We start from the raw sequence: 20617 nt of genomic DNA on the forward strand, positions 1-20617 counted from the left end.
GATGCCCGTCCCACTGGAGTAATAATAAAATTCATAATATTTCATTTGTCTTAAGTCCTCAATAACTGCTTTGTCCTCCTCCACCTCTCTCTGTAGCATTCCCTGATGGATCAAACCTCTCAAATCAATCCTCTTTTGAGTTCTGTGATCCCTCCACACCAAACCAGGGTCAGGTCCAGGTGCCGGATCTTGGGCAGACAGACCCGTTTCAGCCACCCAAGGAGAGCAGCAGCCCCTTTGCCAATCCAACCAGCCTCAACTCTTTCAACAACAACACAGGTGCTGGATTGAACGTGTCACCATGTTTGAAAACAGAAACAGTTTGATTAGTAAACGAAGGGGAGAAGACTGTTAACAATTTTTTTGTCTCCTTTGATTCAGGTCTTGCCAAACTGGAGCTTCCTGAGTCTCAGCAGTTCCAGCCTTTGTCCCTGGTTGAACCAATGGCCTTCGATAGCAGCTTGGGTAACCAGACACAGGCCCCTCTGTCCTCTCCTCAAGAGTGAGTGTTTATGAATGCCATACAGTAATTCTTGATCATAATTAGACTACAGAAATGAACCAAACAATTTGATTAATATTACAATAACTATTTATTTATATTTTGTTGCAACTTCTTTTTTCTGTCCATTTTTACATGTATTGTATACCCTAGTTTTATTGTTGTTGCTAACAACTAAAAGAACCTATGTACAATTAGACAAATTATTTAAAAATCCCAACATTTCTTTAAAATTTGGGTGGTGGAATTTTTGTTAAAAATATAATTATAATAGATATTTATTTAAAAAAAACCAACAAAAAAAAAACAAGACTTGTGGGACTTTGTTGAAACTCATAAAAAGGTGAAAGTAAATATATATTTTTAACTACAGTAAGTAGCAGTGCTATTTTAGTAATATTTATGTGATATAGTATTTATTGATATTTTTCATTGGCCTTTATTTTAATATTTTCTTTAAGTTTTAGTAATTTTATGTGCCTATATTGTATTTATGAATTTGTTTTTGTTAAATATTTCTATTTACCTTTATTTTTGTTTTAGTTTTACATTTGTGTTTACATGTGCTGAGAACATTCAAGTAAATAATCTCTGATTAATATCAATGTGTAATTGTTATTTTATAAACTATTAGCAGGTGCAATGTTTGGTCTCATCCAGCGTTGGGTGTAAAGTAAGGGATTACTGCTCATTTTTAGGTAATTTAATTAGTTACTTATAAAGTACTTGTGTTACATACAAATATTGAATTTGAAATCTAAATTGCAGTGTCTTTAACCCTCTGCGCACCAGCGTGTTCGCTTTCAGTTTTTCCTGATTCACAGAGAAACCTTAAATACTCAGATACAGATAAGACTAAAATCATTCGAATCTAAAAAGGGCCTAATTTTATTTGTGTACACTGACAATAACAACAAAACATTGTGCTTTTGCAAAATAAACAAAACAAACAGGGTGCACTTTCTGCCGTCTAGGTCTCCGTGAGCAACTTTCTACGCATCACAAACTCAGCGAATATGTGACATAGAGACATGAGAAATATGTCTATAGAAAGCTTGGGTGTCTACTTTTAAATGAACGAATTCAAATCGAAAACGAATATTCTCTGATTGTGTAATCCGTATGAAAGCGAGGTACAGTTTTTCCCGTATCTGAAAGCTTGAAGTGTCTACTTTTAAATGAACAAATTCAAATCAAAAACAAATATTCCTGATTATGTAATCCGTATGAAAGCGAGGTACAGTTTTTCCCGTATCTGAAAACTTGAAGTGTCTGCTTTTAAATTGAACGAATTCGAATCGAAAACGAATATTCTCTGATTATGTAATCCTTATGAAACTAAAGCGAGGTACAGTCTTTCCTGTATCTGAGCTCATTATATGCAGTCACCTGCGTGCAAACACCCTCATCTAGGTACAAAAAAATAGATAAAAAATTTTTTTTTTTTTTTTTTAAATCAAGATTCGTCTAATGTCCTGCTATGAGGAATTTACCTCAGAAGAACAGCACGCTCTGACACGGCTTTATTCAGCAGAGAAGATCATTTATGTAATTTATTCTTACCTTACCTACATTAGTTAACGGATTTTACTAGTTGGGCTTTTCCTGAACATCTTGCCAAACTGAAATGTATTGTTTAATTTTTCTTAAGCTTTTTTGTTATTATTAGGGGCCAAGCCCAGAATGGGCTGTAGCCCCTATTGTAATTAGGGGCCAAGCCCAGAATGGGCTGTAGCCCCTATTGTAATTGTATGATTTTATTTTCGTCCAATGGGAGTCTATGGCAGCCCTATGAAGGGAACATAGGAAAATTATGAAATTTGGCACACTTGTAGTGATGGCCAAGAATTGTGATCTGACGAAGTTTGGGGTCTCTAGGACCAACTCTATAGCGCCACCACCAGTTCAAAAATTCAACATTAAAATGGTAATAACTCCTGAACCCCTAATTCTAGAAAAATGAAACTTAGTACACATGATTACTCTCTTCATGCTGATCACATTCAATAGCTTACATTAAGACTCCATCCATTACAGTAGCAGTCATTTTAAAAAGTACAGTATTCTTTGTTTTCGCTACTCCTCCTTCAAAATCTGTCCAATTCTTCCCAAAATTGGCTCAGATGATCTTTGGACTGAGCCGCACAGAAATGACTGAACAGATTTTTTTTATTCATCTTTGTTCAAAAGTTATGATGATGTGAACTTAACAAAGTCAACCCAAAATTGGTTCAGAGGCTGTATCTCGTCCAAACTTTGATCAATCGAAACGAAACTTGGTTCGTTTCATTAACACCATGATCTGAGGATCCATGCCAAAGTTGGGAACAGCGCCACCTATGGGTTGTGACATACCAAAAATTCACATTTTCGCTTATAACTTTTGAACTGTCAGTCAGAAAAATATAATATTTGTGTCTATTGATTCCTTGGGTCATGCCAAATCAAATTATATCAATTTTGCCAGGACTGGCTGAACCACGTGTCAAACATTTTGAAATTTGTCATAAATTGCTATATCTTTTGAACCATTTTGACATATCTGCACAAAAATCGGTAGTGATCATGAACATGATGTCCTTGAGGTACACCGGAAAAATGACAACAGCGCCACCTAGTGCTCCAGAGCTATAACAATTATTGCAAAAGCACTTTTGAAGCTTTTGAACTTTTGAAAATGTTGTCCAAAATGTGTAATTTTTATGTCGTTTTGTTCCCTGGATTATGCCGATTGTGACGATGTCTCATTTGTCATTTTCCATTAATGTACCTGTCAGCCATATTGAATTAAATGAAAAACAGTTTTATTGCTACTCCTCCTTCAAAATCTGTCCAATTCTTCCCAAACTTGGCTCAGATGATCTTCAGACTGAGCTGCACAGAAATGACTGAACAGATTGTTTTGACCGTCTAGTGAAAAAAAAAAAAAGTTATTTTGCTGTGAAGTTAACGAGGTCGACCCAAAATTGTTTCAGAGGCTGTATCTCGACCAAAGTTTGATCAATTGACACAAAACTTGGTACGCTTCATCGACACCATGAACTGAGGAAATATGCCAAATTTGGGAACAGCGCCACCTATGGGTCTTGAGATACCAAGAATGCACATATATGCTTATAACTTTCGATTACTTTTGTAGTGATAGCCATGAATAGAGATCTGACCAACTTTGGGGTCTCTAGAACCAACTCTATAGTGCCACCTCAAGTTCAAAAATTCAACATTGAAATGGTAATAACTCATGAACCCCTTGTTCTAGAAAAATTAAACTTGATTACTCTCTTCATGCTGATCAAATTCAATAGCTTACATTAAGACTCCACCCATTACAGTAGTTGACCCAAAATTGGTTCAGAGGCTGTATCTCAGCCAAACTTTGATTAATCGAAACGAAACTTGGTACGCTTCGTCAACACCATGATCTGAGGGTCCATGCCAAAGTTGGGAACAGCGCCACCTATGGGTCGTGATTTACCAAAAATTCACATTTTTGCTTATAACGTTCTATTAGTTTGTTGTTATGGTCGTGAATAGTCATCTGACCAACTTTGGGGTCTTTAGAACCGACTCTATAGTGCCACCACCAGTTCAAAAATTCTCATTCTCACACCTTAAACTGTCCACGGTAAGCTATCATACCGCAGCGACCGAGTTGCGTGCTCTGCTAAGCCACTCTCCCCGAACCTATCAGGTCATGGGTTCGAATCCAGGGTGGAACGTGCCCAGACCCCAAGAGGTACTGTGGACAGAAGTGGTGCAGACGTTGCTTTTGTTCCAGACATTGCATCTTCCGTGCGCATTCGTCTTGAATCAGAAACGCGCGCTTGTTCGTTCTCGTCTGAACTTCTGTTCGTTTTTGAACTTCTGCGCTTCCGAACCTATCTGCTTTTTCAACGTATGTTCCGTTTCTGCCGTTTTTGTTCTTTCCGCTCTGCGCCGCGCTACAGCCCATTCACGGGCTTGGCCCCACAATCGCTGCTTGCAGCTATATTTCAGAGTATTTCTGTTTGTTAACCAAAGTAGTTTACATTTTTTATAAAAATGTTTAAGTATTACAGTTGCTTTAAAGCTAAAAGGCTAAACTATTCTATGTTTGACTCAAATTGAAAGAATAAAGAGTTTAATTTCTATTAAGATTTGTAGGGATTTTAAGATGTAGCCTAATTACGATTTGAATAATTAAGTTACTTATTGAGTAACTACGCTACTTTCCAGACAGAGTAATTAGTAAAGTAATTTAAATACAATATTGATGATGTAATAGTAATTAATTACTTTTTGAAAGTAACTTACCCAACACTGGACTCATCTCCCAAGAATAGATAGAAATATTTATATTTCCAGTCACAATTACTGCTATAAATATATCTTCAGTCACAAGGAAGCAGATGTGCACTTTCACCCAAATTCTACTTGCCTGCCAAATCAGTTAACCGTGCAACATGACGTAGAATTGCCAGCCGCTTACCCAAAGTTCCTTTCTTTTTATCATGATCGGAATCATAGAAGATTACCTTTTTTACTTTTTTTTTTTTTTTCTATGCTCTAAGCAGGCAGTGTGTTCCGTGTCCGCTGGATGAGATGCTGTGTCCGCCCACCACTCCCGAGGGCTGTAACGATGAGAAGGCCCTGCTGGAGCAGCTGGTCACTTTCTTGAGCCGCACTGACGAGAGTGAGTTGGCCGAGCTGGACAGAGCGTTGGGCATCGACAAGATTGTTCAAGTTAGTATTATTAGAAAAACATTATTTTTGTTTGTTTGTTTGTTTTGGGAGGGAGGAAGGGGGGAGATGTTCTAATATAAAGCTTTAATATTCTTGGCTCCAAAATCATGTACAGTGTTACAGCTAAAGGTGTTTGGTGTTCTATTTTCCTGTATAGTACCTATTTTTGTGACATTATGTGTGTGTTGTTTCAAGAAAATAAAAATAAAGCGATAAAAAGAAAAAACATTCTTCTCATACCTTTAACAAGAACAGTGTGTCTGAAGGTTGACCAGTTTACTGTCTCTCCTACAGAGTGGATGCCTTGAACCTGTCACCCAGAACTTTCCTCAGTCTCAACCTCCAAAACCTGTACCCATGGACCCCAAGCTGCCCAGCTACCCCTCTCAGTTCCCCACCTCACCCTCACAGTTTCCTGCTGAGATGGGCACAGCACAGGGCATGAGTTTCGGGGCCCCACGGATGGCGTTTCCAGGCAACGTGGGCATGACGGTGCGGCCCGGCATGAATCGAGCTCCTGGTGTGCCCAACCAGCTGCGGCTACCTCCCAACCAGCTGAGACTCCAGCTCCAGCAACGTTTGCAAGGCCCGCAGCAGGTAGAGCTTCAGCTTTCACTTCATTGTGTAATAATAAATGTGAACGCACAACTTCTTTGGATTTTCATGTGCTATGTAACGGATCCAGTGAATGCTTTTGATTTCACCCTTTCAAATAACATGCTGTGGAACTAACCTATTCTTTTGTCAAGTGCAGCTGCTGAGCGAACGTGTGATTAGTTGCACTTGTTTAGTGGTGATATATCTCCTCTCTCCATCAGCTCCAGAACAGGCTTGCGGCCATGGGCCAGTTCCCACAAGGGGGGCATGTTGCCATGGGGATGCGTCAGGGCATGCAGCAGCCTCAGATGCCCTCTCAGGTTAGCGTCACATGCACCGAGACAAATTCTGAATGTCATTTATAGGGGTGTAAGCATTTGCTCTGACAATGGTTTGATTTGATTAAGATCTTAGATTTGAATCTTGGTCACAATTCAGTTTGATTTGATTAGTTTTGGTATGGTTCTTTTTTTTTTTTTAGTATGCTGATGATACAACCATTGCTGTTTGTTTGTGTTTATATTTATTTTTATATATATATATATATATACATACATGCATACATACATACATACACATATACATATATATACATATACATATATATGTATGTATGTATATGTGTTTATTTATTAATTTTAAAGCTAAATTATACACATTATTTTTTATAAATATTTTGAATAGCATTGATAGTATTATTTATTATTATTATTATAATAATTTTTTTTATTTTATACATATATATTAGTTTATACATTTCTATTTTTTATATATTAATAAAAATCTAATTATTATTATTATTATTATTATTAGGGGTGCTCCGATTGATTACCGATCACTATCAGCTGATAATCGCATTGGGATGTTTGATTGGCGGTCTCTAAAAAGGCCGATCTCAAAAAACTGATCTCAAGCCTGCCGTGGGAGGATTGACAGGACATGTAGCGGCACCATCTGACTCTGTCCGGCGCGGGTGAAATAATTATAATTTTGTACAATTCATATTTCTTAATTAAATAACTTGCAAAGTAATTTGAAAAGTTTCTGTGAGACATAATTTCACAAACAGTGTGAGTGAATCACCGCACGCTCTCTCTCAAAATGCGCAAATGGCTTCAAATCACATCGCGTCTGCACTATAGCGAGCTGCACGCTGCACAGTTGACAGGAATTGTCACTTGCACAATCGAAGCAGTGTCGCATCGTCATTAAAGTTTATAAATTGAATTTCTTTTTAGTTCTTGCCAGAGTTTAAACCATTCAGCGGTCGCACGCTCTCCCGGAGACTGCACTCATGCACAATCGCAGCGCACACACATAATGCCATGCAGGTCCTCACACACACACACCGTTTGCATTGCGTATGCGGTGTGTATTTATTCCGTGCTCATGTTAACGGATTAGAGCAGTGGTTTTCAATCCTGTTCCTTGGGACCCACCGCTCTGCACATTTTACATGTCTCCCTTATCTGACACACTCATTTGAGTTCATGGAGCTCTTTTCTAATGAGCTGATAAGGTGTGTAAATTAGGGAGACATGCAAAATGTGCAGAGCTGTGGGTCCCCAGGAATAAGTTTAAAAACCATTGGATTAGAGTGTTCATAATGCACACGGTTGCGGTCCGGCAGTGCATGCGTCAGCAGTGCAGCACTCGTTTCTGCTGCACGCGCTGAATTAAAGTGACAGCGCATTGTTCTTTATGAACTGCAGGATTGCTTGTAAAAGATTTAGACGCCAAACAAAAGGCAGTAGAGCTGACTTTCTGTCAATGGTAAATTTTAATTTAGAATGTTTGTGATAATGTAAGAAAAGTAGTTTAAATGTTTTGTCACTTGCTTGAGCAACTTAATATCTAAAATCTAGAAGTAAATGCAAAAGTAAAAAGCATTGAATAATGTGTTTCTTATATTTATTGCATTTAAACACATTAAAAGATTGTATTGCTGTACTGTGTAAAAAAGAATCACAAAATAATGGATAAATGTTGTGTTTGTAGTAAACAGCCATGGATCAAGAGCAGACACCCATGTGAAAGCACACACTAAAAAAACAAAAAAAAAAACAAGTTGACCTAACTCAAAAAAAATAAGGCAACCTAACACAATCAACTTACAACTAACAACCGACAACTTAAAAACTTTAGTTAATCTAATGAACATTGGTTAGTAGAACATTTCGAAAGTTGGATTTTTTTACAGTGCAATCAGTGCAGCTTCTGCACCGCTTACGTACTGCACATGTATACGCACTGCAAACAGAGTAAGTGTGAACCTGGTGTAAAAGGCCCATCTCACATACAGCTCATGAAATCAGGCTTGTGCTGTGTGTAAACTATTGTGCAACAATTGCACGATTGTCAAAACAAAAATGCAGTGCATGATAACGGTTTAGGTGAGATAACTAATATATTTTTGAAAAATGCCCTCCACCCCTCAAATTAAAAAATCCTCTCTCACAAGAGCTACCTAAGAGGGGAATTCATTTTCAAAAATGAAATTCTGGCCCTGAATAAATGTCTAAAAATCTTGATTGGATCATCACTATAAATAATTCTACATGATAAAAAGATCGGTATCAGTGATCGGATCGGCAGATACTACTTTCTGTGATAGAAAAATAATATTATTAGTATTATTTATTGTTTTATATACATTTACAAGAGCAATGTGTTTTTATAAAAATGTAAACATTATTGTTGTTGTTGTTGTACAGGAGACTTTTTCAGTGTCAAACTGATGCATCTGTGCATTTTTACTTTCACAATCATGATTTGTTTTTCTGTATGAAACTGAAAGCCCCGTCTTCTCTCTCACAGCCTCCGCTCAACGCTCAGATGATGGCTCAGCGGCAACGGGAGCTTTATAGTTTCCAGCACCGCCAGCGGCAGCTTCTGCAGCAGAAGGTCATGCTGATGAGGCAGGGGATGAACACAGGACCTCTGGGGGCTCAGCGAGTTCCTAAGGGCCCCCAACAGCAACAGCCGCCACCACAGCAGCAGCAGTTTGGATTTCCTCCAGGCTACAACGCTGTGCCTGGAAACACCCCTACCTCCCCGAGCCATTTTAACCCCATGGGAGGACCTCTGGACCCCAAGCTGCCTGCCAGGGGGGGCATGGGAAACCAAGGCATTATGGGAAGCATTCAAGGGCAGTTTGGGGGGCCTGTGAACACTCCTGTTCAGCAAGGGATTTTCCAGCAATTTGGGGGGTCTGGTATGTCTCATTTGTAAGCTACTGATTTATCCTCACCAGGGTTTTAATGCTTCTGTCATAATTCCTAAAAGAGCCCATGTACAACTTGTCTCTCACAGGCATGATCCAGCAAGCAGATCCATCCTTCGCTCCTGAGCTTAGTCCGACCAGCCCCCTGCTTTCACCTCAGAACTCCACCTCCCAGAGTCCTCTGCTCCAGCAAGCGCAGCCTCCACCTGGTTATCAGTCACCTGACATAAAGACCTGGCAGCAAGGGGCCATGGGCAACAACAGGTATGGTATATGATATCAGTCACCAAAAGGTCACAAAACTGTTTGCAATTTGTTTTTATGTGTATTAATCTTCATTTAAACCATATCTTCTTGTTTTGTATCAGTATGTATAACCAGGCAGGCCAACCTGTCTCTCAGAGCTTTGGGCAGCAAGGCGTGTATAACAACATGAGCATCACCGTGTCAATGGCTGGAGGGTCAGGAGCGGTGAGCACTCTACCTCCTATTGGACCATCTGTCGGAATGGGCAACAATAACCTTGGCAACGTCACTTCAATGTGTAATGATCAGGTAAGATGGTCATTGGTTATTTTTTGAGATATCTGAGAAAAAAACATTTCAGGTCCTTAAAAAGTCTTAAGTCTTAAATTTACTTTATCAAATTTAAGGTCATAAAAAATCTTAAATTGTACAAGAAAGTCTTTATGATTTAAAGAGGTCTTAAATTTGGGTACAGACCAGAATTGCAATACAGCTTAATGTGACAATTAAACTTCAAAAGGCTATAAATAAATATGAGCGCTGCACTTTTCAAAGTCCAGTGCTGAGCTGCTTTGTGCTCTGCCATTACCTGGCTGGTGGAATGATCTTCCCACCCATATTCGGAGAACTGGATCCCTGTCAATCTTCAAGCAACAGCTGAAAACTCATCTCTTTCGACACTACTTGACTTCAACCTACACATAAAAAAAAAAATTTATTCCTTCCCTTGCTAGCTTGTACTTATTTAAACAATGCCTGAGACTTGGTGTTACAAGCACTTCCTTTGTCGAATTGCCTCTTCAAGATGAATCGCTTCATGTGTTCCCCAAATTGTAAGTCGCTTTGGATAAAAGCGTCTGCAAAATGACTAAATGTAAATGTAAATTACCGCGGAAACAGTTCGAAAGGCCTCCTGCTGGCAGAGAATGAATGTGCATGTTCAATAATAAGGCTGTTGTGAGTAGGGTATTCCTGCAATATCAGAGGCTGTAGTTTCAGAACTGGATTTCTAGGACCCTATAGTTTTTTTGTTTGTTTGTTTTTCATTTATTTTATTTTATTTATTTATTTTTTTGTATGTATGTATTATGTCAGGTCTTCCGGCCAGTCCTATCAAACCTTTACAATTAATCCAGAACGCGGCAGCAAGATTAATTTTTAATGACCCAAAAAGAATGTAAGAGAGAATGAAGAATGTCACACCTCTCTCTATTCTAATTCTATTCTTTAAAAAAAAAAAAAAAACTTGCACACTAGCTTTTCTAATATTTTTGTATTATATTTGTTTTCTTTTTATTTAATATACAATTAACAAAAGCAAAAAAGGCCTCTAACACTAATTTGCTATATTCTTTTTCTATTCTTTTTATTTATTATATAATTTAAAGAAAATCTCTTGCTACGTGTACTGCGTTAGGCTAAATGAGACTTGTTATATCACTTGCATATCGTTGCTATTTTGTTGATTTTGATTGCTTCCATTGTCCTCATTTATAAGTCGCTTTGGATAAAAGCATCTGCTAAATGACTAAATATTAGTGGCTCATACTATTTTATAGCACTTGCTATTCAATTCTGTATATTATTATTTTTAAGGAATTATGTACTTATTTAATTGTATACACTTAATTATTGTCCTAACCAACTCCTAGCCCTAAACATACCCGTTGGTAACCCTCTTGAAATATTTAACCTAATTTATTTCAATAAATTCAATATATTCTGGTTTAAAATTCAGTTTTCTTGGAAAGAAGACTTGTGTCTGTGTGAGACATCAGTTAATTAGCTGCAGCGCTTCACATCTGATGTGCTGTTTGTTTGCATCTGTTTGTTTGATGTTTGAATCAGGTCTCCTCTGTTTGAATAGATGGTGCTGTCCCAAAAAATAGGGTCCTATGCAGTCCTAGAACTGCAGCCTCCAGTATTGCAGGAACATTGGGTTGTTTTTGTTCAGACCAATGCAAAACTCGACCCATGTTTTTACCCTGCAAACACGCAAATCTGTAAATGTGAACTGGTGGATCGATAAGGAGATAATTCATTATAAAAATCTAAACAGTAAAATGTGTTTCTATGTTATTTAATTAATATAATAATTTATTGATAATTGTTTAAATTAAAATAATAATGAATACTTTTGACTCATCCATTTTCTTAAAAAATGGTTTAAAGGCTGAAATGTGAAGTGTATAATTTTATAAAACTTTTTGTTTTGTGAAAACTTCTATCTGAACTGTAAATCATGCGTTTTACATTCATTTTACATAGGCATTGCCCTACCCTGCACATATTGTATTAATTTTATTTGTGCAGGTCTTAAAAATGGTCTTAAATTCTGTCATGTCATTTTTAAATCTGTGTAGAAGTATGTTTTTTTTTTTTTTATTTATTGAAGCTTGAAAGTTTTAGTCCCCATTCATTGTAATTGCATGAAAAAGAGCACAATTTTGTGTAAACTACACTACCACTGTTATTTTAGTACAGTGAAAGTGACATACGGCTAAGTATGGTGACCCATACTGGGAATCCGTGCTCTGCATTTAACCCATCCAAAGCGCACACACAGCAGTGAACACACACCCGGTGCAGTGGGCAGCCATTTATGCTGTGGCAGTTGGGGGTTCGGTGCCTTGCTCAAGGGCACCTCAGTCGTGGGGTGGAGAGAGCGCTGTACAATCACTCCCCCAACTACAATTCCTGCCGGCCCGAGACTCGAACTCGCAACCTTTGGATTACGAGTCCGACTCTCTAAGGCCACGACTTCCCCCAATTGATATACTATTATAGTTTTTGTTAGATTTTAATTTATTTAATTTAATTTTTAAGATGTAATTTATTCATCTAATGACAATGCTGAATTATCAATAGCCAGTATTCAGTGTCACATGATCCTTCAGAAATCATTCTAATATGCTTATTTGGTGCTCAAAATCATGTCTTATTATCATCGATGTTTAAAACTGTTGGACTGCTTAACATTTTTGTGGAAACCATGACATTTTTTTCAGGATTCTGATGAATAGAAAGTTAAAAAGAATAATTTTTAAGTAATTATTTGTAATGTTATAAAAGTTAACTGTCAGTTTTGTTCAATTTAAAGCATCCTTGCTGAATAAAAGTATTAATTTCTTTTTTTTTTTTTTTTTTAAATGACGGTGTTTCCCTTTTCCATTCATTCCCATTTCTCAGGTACAGCAGGTTCAGGTGTTCGCTGATGTCCAGTGCACGGTAAACCTGGTGGGCAGTGACTCCTACCTTAACCAGTCGGGGCCCATCGGGTCCCAGAAGGGCCCAAGCGGGACCCCCACAGCCCAGTCTCAGCAGAAGAGCCTCCTCCAGCAGCTCCTGACCGAGTGAGCCGCCCACCGTCTGCCAGAGGGCTGTCTCCACATGTAGAGATTTTTATTCTTCACCTTTGGTTTCTATACAGTATATCTGCAGGGTCGGTGTCTGGGCCCAGGCTTGTGAGGTTTCATAGCCGTTCAACAAAGTGCTCATTCCTGGTCACCTTTTTAAACGTCTGTTTCCGGAAAGGAGAAAAGATCACGTTCCAGAATTTGCCAAGTCTGTAAAAAAAAAAAGAAAAAAAAAAGGACCTGCTGCTTCAGCCGGCTACACGTCCTGTCGGTCAGGCCAACGTTGCAGTGCTTCTTGGAGAGCAGCGCAGCAGCTAAGCTCGGATTGGTCGGATTGGAAACTGGGGCAGGCTGTGTTGCTATGTTCATGGTATATTGCTCAGTTTCAGCTGGATCTGTGACTGATAGGCTCTCCTCAGCAGTGCCTGATGATGGGAGGAATTTCCCACCTCTTTTTATTTGTTAGTCTGTTCTGTTTGTTGCCTTTTTTTTTTCTTTTTTTTTTTTCTTTTGTTCGTTTGTTTTTCTGTTGTCATTTTCAGAACAAGCATCGCCAGGATGGGAGACTGCTCTGTAGTGCGTATCTGTCTGCTGCAGGCTTTCCTGGCAACACTGTTTTGAAACAGCAGACGTTTTTTTTAACAATGTCCTACACATTTCCCCCCCTCAGCAGCTGTGAATACGAGCCACTTAGGGTCAACTCAGCCTATCAGTGTTGTTTGCGGTGACGTGTTGTGCAGGTTGGTATTATTGTACAGCACAAACGGACAAAGTTGGGACAAGCTCACACTTTGTAATTTCCTTTAAAACCGAAACATCATCAAATTACAGGCAACTCTTGTTTCGAACGCATCAACTTAACACCAGTTCCTTTTTAACGGCTTTGAGAATCTGTAATGTCACTCTTTGTTATTTCAAAAAGTAATCATCCGGGGGGGGGTCTCGCGCGCTCTCATGTATCGAGATGAGAGAGACTTTAATTTTTACAATTGATATTGGTTATCGAACACCCCAGTAAATGTTACAAACCCTCTGTTGCATTGCACGCCGGTGCGAAAATGTAGATTGTACATTGATTTTCATTATACAGTTGAGTGTTTCAAGGATGCTCTTCAAAACCACAGGTGCTCTCTCCCGACTGGAGGAGAGAGGTGTTGTTTTGCGCAACGTCCGCACCGTCAGCTGCATTCTCCAGCTCTTTGACTGCTCATGAGACTACTGTTGCCCAGTCAGACACTGTTCATCAGCATTATCCTTTGTTCATTTACCTACTAGTCATCCCCGATCGATTCGAACCTAAACATTCGCTAGTTTACATGAAACGTACAAATGGAAAACCAAATTCTTTTTATATTAAATTGACACGCCCACAAAAAGACTCGCTGTGGGCGAAATTGATGTCTCACCATGTGAGCATGAGGTATTTCACAAATCGTGTGACATAATTGGAGCACAGCTCAAAATCGTGTTGCATGCGCGACCATCTCTCCTCTCACGTATTTTCGTTCTCCTTTAATTAACAGTGTTCTTTTGTTCGTGACTCACTTCGTGGAGTTTAAGTGCCGTGTCTTTGTGTGTGTGCTCTGTATACAAAGAATGGCTCTTTTTCTCCAATGCTACACCAGCTTAGATTGTCCTTACCGGTAAATTAAAAAAAAAAGTCAAATTTCGTGAAGCAGATTCTCATTCGTCTATGAAATTCAGCCGGCAGTATGTACTGTTGAGATCGAGCCACTTTTTGCTATATATAAATGTACATAGACATTACAAAAAGCGAGATGAATTGACAAATACATAACATTTACAGAAGGTCGGTCTGTGTTTTTTCACATTTTTGGCTCAACGAAAAAACACAGATGTCGTAATTAATAATTTCTGCCCTCCTCTTTGGGGAACAGGCATTCCTGTATAGATAAAATGGTTTTTATGCAGTGGATAAGATTCATTTAATGAACCCTACCTGTCATCACTACCGTGTTTATGCCAAATATACCAAACTAGCAAACAGCGCCTATTAATGATGTTTTTATTGTTTTGTTTTCTCGTTTATAACGGCTCTCACAGTCAGTACACAACATCAAGGTACAATAGAACTATTCAGAACCTGGATTATCAAAGTATTGTGTATATAACAGATAAATGTGAATATGTATCTGTTCAGAATCAACAAAATGTAGTGCTCCGAGTTTGTGGTAATAACTACTTGCTTCCATTTATTTTTTTTTGTTCTTTTTGAGATGTGTATGGCTGTCTGAAAGCGTGTATGTGTGTGATTAATACTGTATATCTGGTGTTTAAAATGGAAAAACAGACAAATGTCCTGATTTTGATTTTCTTTTTTCTTTCTCTTTTTTTTTTTTTTTTTTTTTTCATTTTTTTGGAATACCTGCAACTTTTCCTGTGGGTGTTGAGATTGCTCTATATGTGAGAATGGTTTAGCGACTGCTGAATGTGACTTTGCTGAGGGAGAAGCAGCATGGACTGGCTTTTGTACGGGTTAATTTAAAAAAAAAAAAAGGCCATATTATTTAATTTCTCTGTTGTCAAAGTTTAAACAGCTCTGACAAAGTGGAACCTTGGTTTGGGAACAGCACCGGCTTATTGTAGTGGGGTTTTGTCAACTGCCTGATGTAGTTTTTGCCATGTGTAAACGCTCTTAAGACAAGAACGGAAATATGACCAAAGCTTCAAGATACTAAAAAATCCATATCATATGCAAGGTTCATGCAATTGGACAAATGTAGCATCGAGTTTTTCCTGAATAGGCGTCCCATATAACACTACCATTTTGTCTTTACTTTTTGGACATTATTTCCCTAGCTGGTTTGATTATTTTCAAAGACGTTCAGTAGCGAATTTCTTCAGATGTTCCCCCGTTGCTACTGATCTACCAAACATGCAAATGCCTCTTCGGGAGGAACTTTAGTCACTGTTTTCAGGAAGACAGATTTCTAACCGCTAGCTATGCACCTTTAGAGGTTAAATAAAAAGCATTTGGCTTTTGTTTTAAAACTGACACTCAAAACGGATTATTGCTTTGAATGCAGTATTCCAGAAATGCATGCTAACAAATATCTCCTGTTTTTCCTCTATTTTGTTTTTAAACTCAAGGATATACATCATTTGTAGCTCGAAACAAGTGGTTTTGAGCTACTCGGGCTAAAAGTGAGAAAACCATACTGATGCAACTATACTTAGATATTTGAATTTATTTAGCTGGATTCTTTATACCAAATTTGAGGTGCCTCTTGTACATATTTTCAGCATAGAGGACTGCTCCTCACCGTTTGATGAACGTTTTCTTGTTTATGAGGATTTTCTTATACTGACCTTTGTAAGACTTTTGCTGTATTTTACATGACGTTTTTTACTAAAAAGCTAAATGTACCAGGAACTTGCAAGGAATACAATCTAGTTTTGCACTTTATACATGAATTACAAGGAAAGAGGCCATGTTTAAATCAGACAATAGCATCATGTTCGGGAAAAAAAGAAAAAAAGACGAAGACAAAAACAAATACCCCCTGAATGTATTTTCGCAAAGTGAAATGCCATTTCGCTTTCCTCGGAAAAAAATCTAAACGCGTCTCAGGTTCTTCAGGAAGAACTTGGCTTGTCAGGCCCTCACCATTGGATCCCTTAACAGAGCAGGGTAGCGGAGCCTTTGCTACATGGGTGTTTTTTCTGCTGCAGAACCGTAGATCTAACTATGCCTATCTTCTTCAGGTGCTCCACCTCCCCTTTGCCCCGTTCTGTTAGCCAGCGCGCTCGCGTTCAGACCTCCTGGCTTTATCTTTTGAAGACATTCCTCATCGACCTCTGCTTTCTGCTCATCGCGGTCTGTATCGTAGTTCAGGCCCCGCACGCTCAGTGCCAAGTGCTAAGAACCATTTATGCAAACTCGTACAATCTGCATTTCATAGTCATAGTAGTGAATCCTACATTTCGACCACCACACACTCTCCTTGTCATTCAGATGTCATCTCTACATGGTATCATCTACAGTAGCTACTGTTTACCTGAGATTTTTCGCATATTGTAAGTGCTGCCTTATTAATATACAGATATTAGTTGTATTGGTGAAGGGAAGTCATGTGTTTGTAGCTCCACTGAAGCGGCACTCGTTCCTTCAAGGCAAGGTTCCACTTTTCACCTGTAAAATTAATATAAATAAACAAATATATATAGATATATACATTTTACTCATTTTGTCCAGTTTTGTATAATACTTGTGAATTTTTTTTTCTTAAAAGGTATCATTGCAGCTGTGTGTGGGACATTATGAATGAAGATGTATCTGGGAGACTTCTGCATGTTTTGTCATGTTTTTATTTTGTTTTTTTGTTTTCTCTATATCCAGGTTTATCTGGAGAATCCTACCTTTCTTAGGACGTTGTAGACAATCAGTCACATGCTGGGTCCAGCACCTGCAGGATTGTCCTGCGGGCTGCAAAACTGTGTTTCGCATCTACTGAATCAGTCTTATTTTTCTTGTCCATTTCATGGAATTATGTGGCTGCTCAAAACTGAGATTTGAAGTTTACACACATACATAAACACACACACACACATGCATACACTTACACTCAGACAAACAAGAAACATTCACTCACACCTCGTGCATATGGCCCCTTTGTTGCTTTTCCAAGGTGAAGATACATACCTTGAAGGAAATTATGCTTTGACTAACAAATCTCTATAACATCCATGAATGTGAGAATGCAACACATTGCAATAAAGCACCATGTAAAAAAGGACTGCAAGTGCCATCTTTATATCTAGGGAATGGAAACGTAAGCTATTTAAACTGTTCAATTAACAGTTGCACTAATTATTGTTTTGATGAAACAATACATGAAAATGCAGTACAAAAAAACTTAATGTGTTTTTTTTTTTTTTTTAACTATACTTTGTCATATGAACAATCAATCGGGTTCTCACTAATTTTAAGAAAAACATAATGCCTTATCGGTTCTTAGTTAATAGAGTCTGATATTAATGATTTATTAAGTCCTATTACTTGAGATTGTTTGTAATTCACTAAAACGAACCCACTCATAAGAGTCATTCACTCGAGAATCGAAAGCCTATTTCGTTCGATAATCGAGCATCACTAGTCACGATGTAACTTTATGATTCATTGAAAAGAACCGGCTCATGAGAATCATTCCCTCGAGAATCAAACTTCACTGATCGCGATGTAACCTTGATTCACTAAAAAGAACCGGCTCATTAAATCATCAGGGCCGCTGCTGGCCAAATGGGTGCCCCAAGCAGAATTGTATTGTTGTGCCCCCTCCGTCAAATATTATGGAGGTAAAAATAATAATAATAAAAAACATATAGGGGTTAAAATAGAACTTTAATAAAAGCTATAAGTTAATAAATAAATAAATAGTAATTAAATTATATTATTTACAAATGACAATACAATTGTAGCTCTAGACAGTTACCTATGGCTGGCTACGATTTTATAAATACAGTTGTTTGATTGATTTTAAAGTCTCAAGCATTCAGAAATCACGCAAAAGAGAATTAAGCAGTTTTACTATGATAAAACCATGGTTAATTTTTGTAAGGGTTGTGATGTCAACATGTTTTTGTTGAAGAAATTATAGAGGCTGTAGCATTTCTATCGCAAAAAGGTGGCCAAAAATGAAAGATTAAGTGGATATTTGAATTAGCCTAAATGTTTGGTCATTATTACACAAGGATTTGATCGTCCTGTAACTGTAACAGCAGCAATTACCAGGCCTTTGGCGCCCTTTACAGGCATGTGATGTAATGTACATAAATTGTTTATTTTGTATTACATCATGTATTTTAACAAGTGTTATTCAATGAAACCATATAATTGTTAATTAACAATGATTGCCTCATTGTTTTTAAATAATGCATTTTTAAGTCATTTTAAAGGCTGTTGTTGGCTTAGGTCTGTTTTTATAACCACACACAAAAAAATATATTATCATAATTGTAAACTATTATTTGAAGTAACAAAACCATGGTTAATTTGTGGTTACCATGGCTACAAGGACCATGATTTTTGGTTTTATTCGTAGTAAAACCATGGCTAATTTTTGTAAGGTAACATGGAAACTCAAGAGAGAATATTAGATGCGTTGTTGGTGGTTAAATTACTGCCGACATTAAATCACGTTATTAACGTCAACAGCCAAAAAAAAAAAAAAAGTGTCACGAGATTAAGAAAGTACCTGGAAGTAATGCACGGGCTTCATCTTTTGTTTTTTTTCTTGGCGCTGGATTGCTGGTGTCTTTTCTCGGGTATACTTGTCCATCAATTATGATCATTTGCAGTCCGCGAGCGCGGATGCGGAAATGGCGCGTCACGTGTGCTTAGCCTGCTGCCTACTGTGTTCACTGTAAAATGCATTTTTTTATAATGATATACATAAATAAAAATCTAAACATGAACATATATATTAATATTAAACGAAAGTTTTTTTTTTTTTTGAGCAACTGGGATGGTGCCCTACGCAAACTGCGTATTCTGTGTATAGGGAGTAGCGGTACTGTAAGTCATTAACAAGAAAATCGAACTTTATTGGTCACCATGTTATTTTTTCTTCCCAAAAATACAAACGGCTCGTAAGGCTCTTTTGTTCTTGAATAAAATAATAATAATAATAATTCTCTCTTAGTTTAAACTATTAATTTGTAAAAGTATACATATTTCAGAAGCCCTTACAATACATTTCAAAACATTTGGGATTATTTCAGATTCCATTGTCGACACTGATTACATTTATTACCCAACTGATCACAATGCAGAATAAAGACATTCAGTTTTCATTTTAGATATTAAATAATTTACATTACTAACACAACTTCAGTGAGTGGCCTTTTTCCACATAGAAAAATCAAGACAAAATGTGGATGTAACCAAAGATGTGATGTTAAGGCTGTTTTAGATGGTTCCTTCAGCCAAATTCCATTCTGACCATTTTTTGTGTTTACATAGTACAGTTAATTTCAGAATATTGCACAGTTCATACAGAAATCACTTGAAAAGCTTGAACTTTTTTAGAAATGGCTGCACAGTCTCTTTAGGGTAGGGCTTCAATGCCAAACATGTGGGGATATTCTCTGGCTGCTCCATCCATAGTTTATGTGCAATGTCTTTTTCACGCAGCGTACTGGAAAGAGTGGAGAGAGATGCCTCATCTGGTGCCTGTGATGGAAAAAAATACAATTTGAAACTATAAAGTGTACATATATATTAATTTAATAATAAAAAACATAATAATCATTCATTTGTCACTTGTGAGTCTGCTAATGATAGCATTTTTCAACCATAATAAATCGAAGACTACTATATAATCCAACCCAGCACTGCAGGGACAGAAGCACATGGTGCATGTGATGTAATTGCAGTACTAACCTGCAGCACTACTTTGTGCATGCTGTCCAGTTCTGCCAGGTATTCCTGCGTATCAGGGTCACTGTAGTGTAAATGAATGGCAGCAGTGGCCGCGTGACAGGCTTGAGTTATAACCGCCCCTAAAGGCCATGATAAAGTGTGTATCAGGTCTGATCGGACAATCACATACTGGACTAAACGCCGGGAAGTGCCACTGCTCGGTGTTGCCATTTTATTGAATGTGAAAATAGCCTGACCGGAAATGACACAGTCAGCGGTATGATGTTTACGTTCCGGGTTTATTTCCTTACTGGTAAAATTTTTGACTGGATGCCCTCTAGTGGTTGTTTGAGGACTCTGATCATTAATGTTTAAATGCATATAATAATAAAGATGTTTTTACCTTCATCTCACTTGGTTTTCTGAAATATGCCTTAATTATTTAGTCTTTTGTGCAATATAATTTGAAAACACATATACACTTTTTCTGTAGAAAGAAAAGCATGCTCTATGCGTTGTTTTGAATTCCAAATTCTTGTTGGTATAATAAAATGTGTATTTTTGAGTTTTTTGAGGCACTAAAGGTCTTC

The 20617-nt window shown here is 37.7% G+C and overlaps 2 protein-coding genes across 4 annotated transcripts in view; one reads left to right on the top strand and one right to left on the bottom strand.

Moving 5' to 3' along the window:
• ncoa1 (nuclear receptor coactivator 1) overlaps nucleotides 1–14817 on the top strand; it is a 67534-nt gene extending 52717 nt beyond the window's left edge. For 2 of the 3 annotated variants that reach the window (XM_058754925.1, XM_058754926.1), the window contains 9 exons: nucleotides 97–279; nucleotides 382–502; nucleotides 5053–5224; nucleotides 5519–5821; nucleotides 6043–6141; nucleotides 8639–9035; nucleotides 9134–9308; nucleotides 9413–9599; nucleotides 12480–14817. In XM_058754925.1, the coding sequence (XP_058610908.1) occupies nucleotides 97–279; nucleotides 382–502; nucleotides 5053–5224; nucleotides 5519–5821; nucleotides 6043–6141; nucleotides 8639–9035; nucleotides 9134–9308; nucleotides 9413–9599; nucleotides 12480–12647 (1805 nt within the window). In that variant the 3' untranslated portion in view covers nucleotides 12648–14817. The remainder of the gene's footprint in view (nucleotides 1–96; nucleotides 280–381; nucleotides 503–5052; nucleotides 5225–5518; nucleotides 5822–6042; nucleotides 6142–8638; nucleotides 9036–9133; nucleotides 9309–9412; nucleotides 9600–12479) is intronic. The other variant, XM_058754927.1, reaches the window with a different exon arrangement.
• Nucleotides 14818–14970: 153 nt separating this feature from the next.
• ptrhd1 (peptidyl-tRNA hydrolase domain containing 1) lies at nucleotides 14971–20352 on the bottom strand. The gene is made up of 2 exons (XM_058754928.1): nucleotides 20049–20352; nucleotides 14971–19838 (listed from the first exon to the last, which is right to left on the bottom strand). The coding sequence occupies exons 1-2, from the start codon at nucleotides 20256–20258 to the stop codon at nucleotides 19668–19670; spliced, it is 381 nt and encodes a 126-aa protein (XP_058610911.1). The 5' UTR covers nucleotides 20259–20352; the 3' UTR covers nucleotides 14971–19667.
• Between the last annotated feature and the right edge of the window lie 265 nt (nucleotides 20353–20617).

The sequence above is a fragment of the Onychostoma macrolepis genome, chromosome 20 (genome assembly GCF_012432095.1).
Source record: "Onychostoma macrolepis isolate SWU-2019 chromosome 20, ASM1243209v1, whole genome shotgun sequence".
Classification (NCBI taxonomy): Eukaryota; Metazoa; Chordata; class Actinopteri; order Cypriniformes; family Cyprinidae; genus Onychostoma; species Onychostoma macrolepis.

Bases quoted from the DNA above. Each gene is read 5' to 3' on its own strand.
- ptrhd1 (XM_058754928.1), bottom strand. From the start codon at position 20,258: ATGGCAACACCGAGCAGTGGCACTTCCCGGCGTTTAGTCCAGTATGTG. The intron at 19,839-20,048 runs GTTAGTACTGCA...TTTCCATCACAG, and splicing joins TGCACAAAGTAGTGCTGCAG to GCACCAGATGAGGCATCTCT.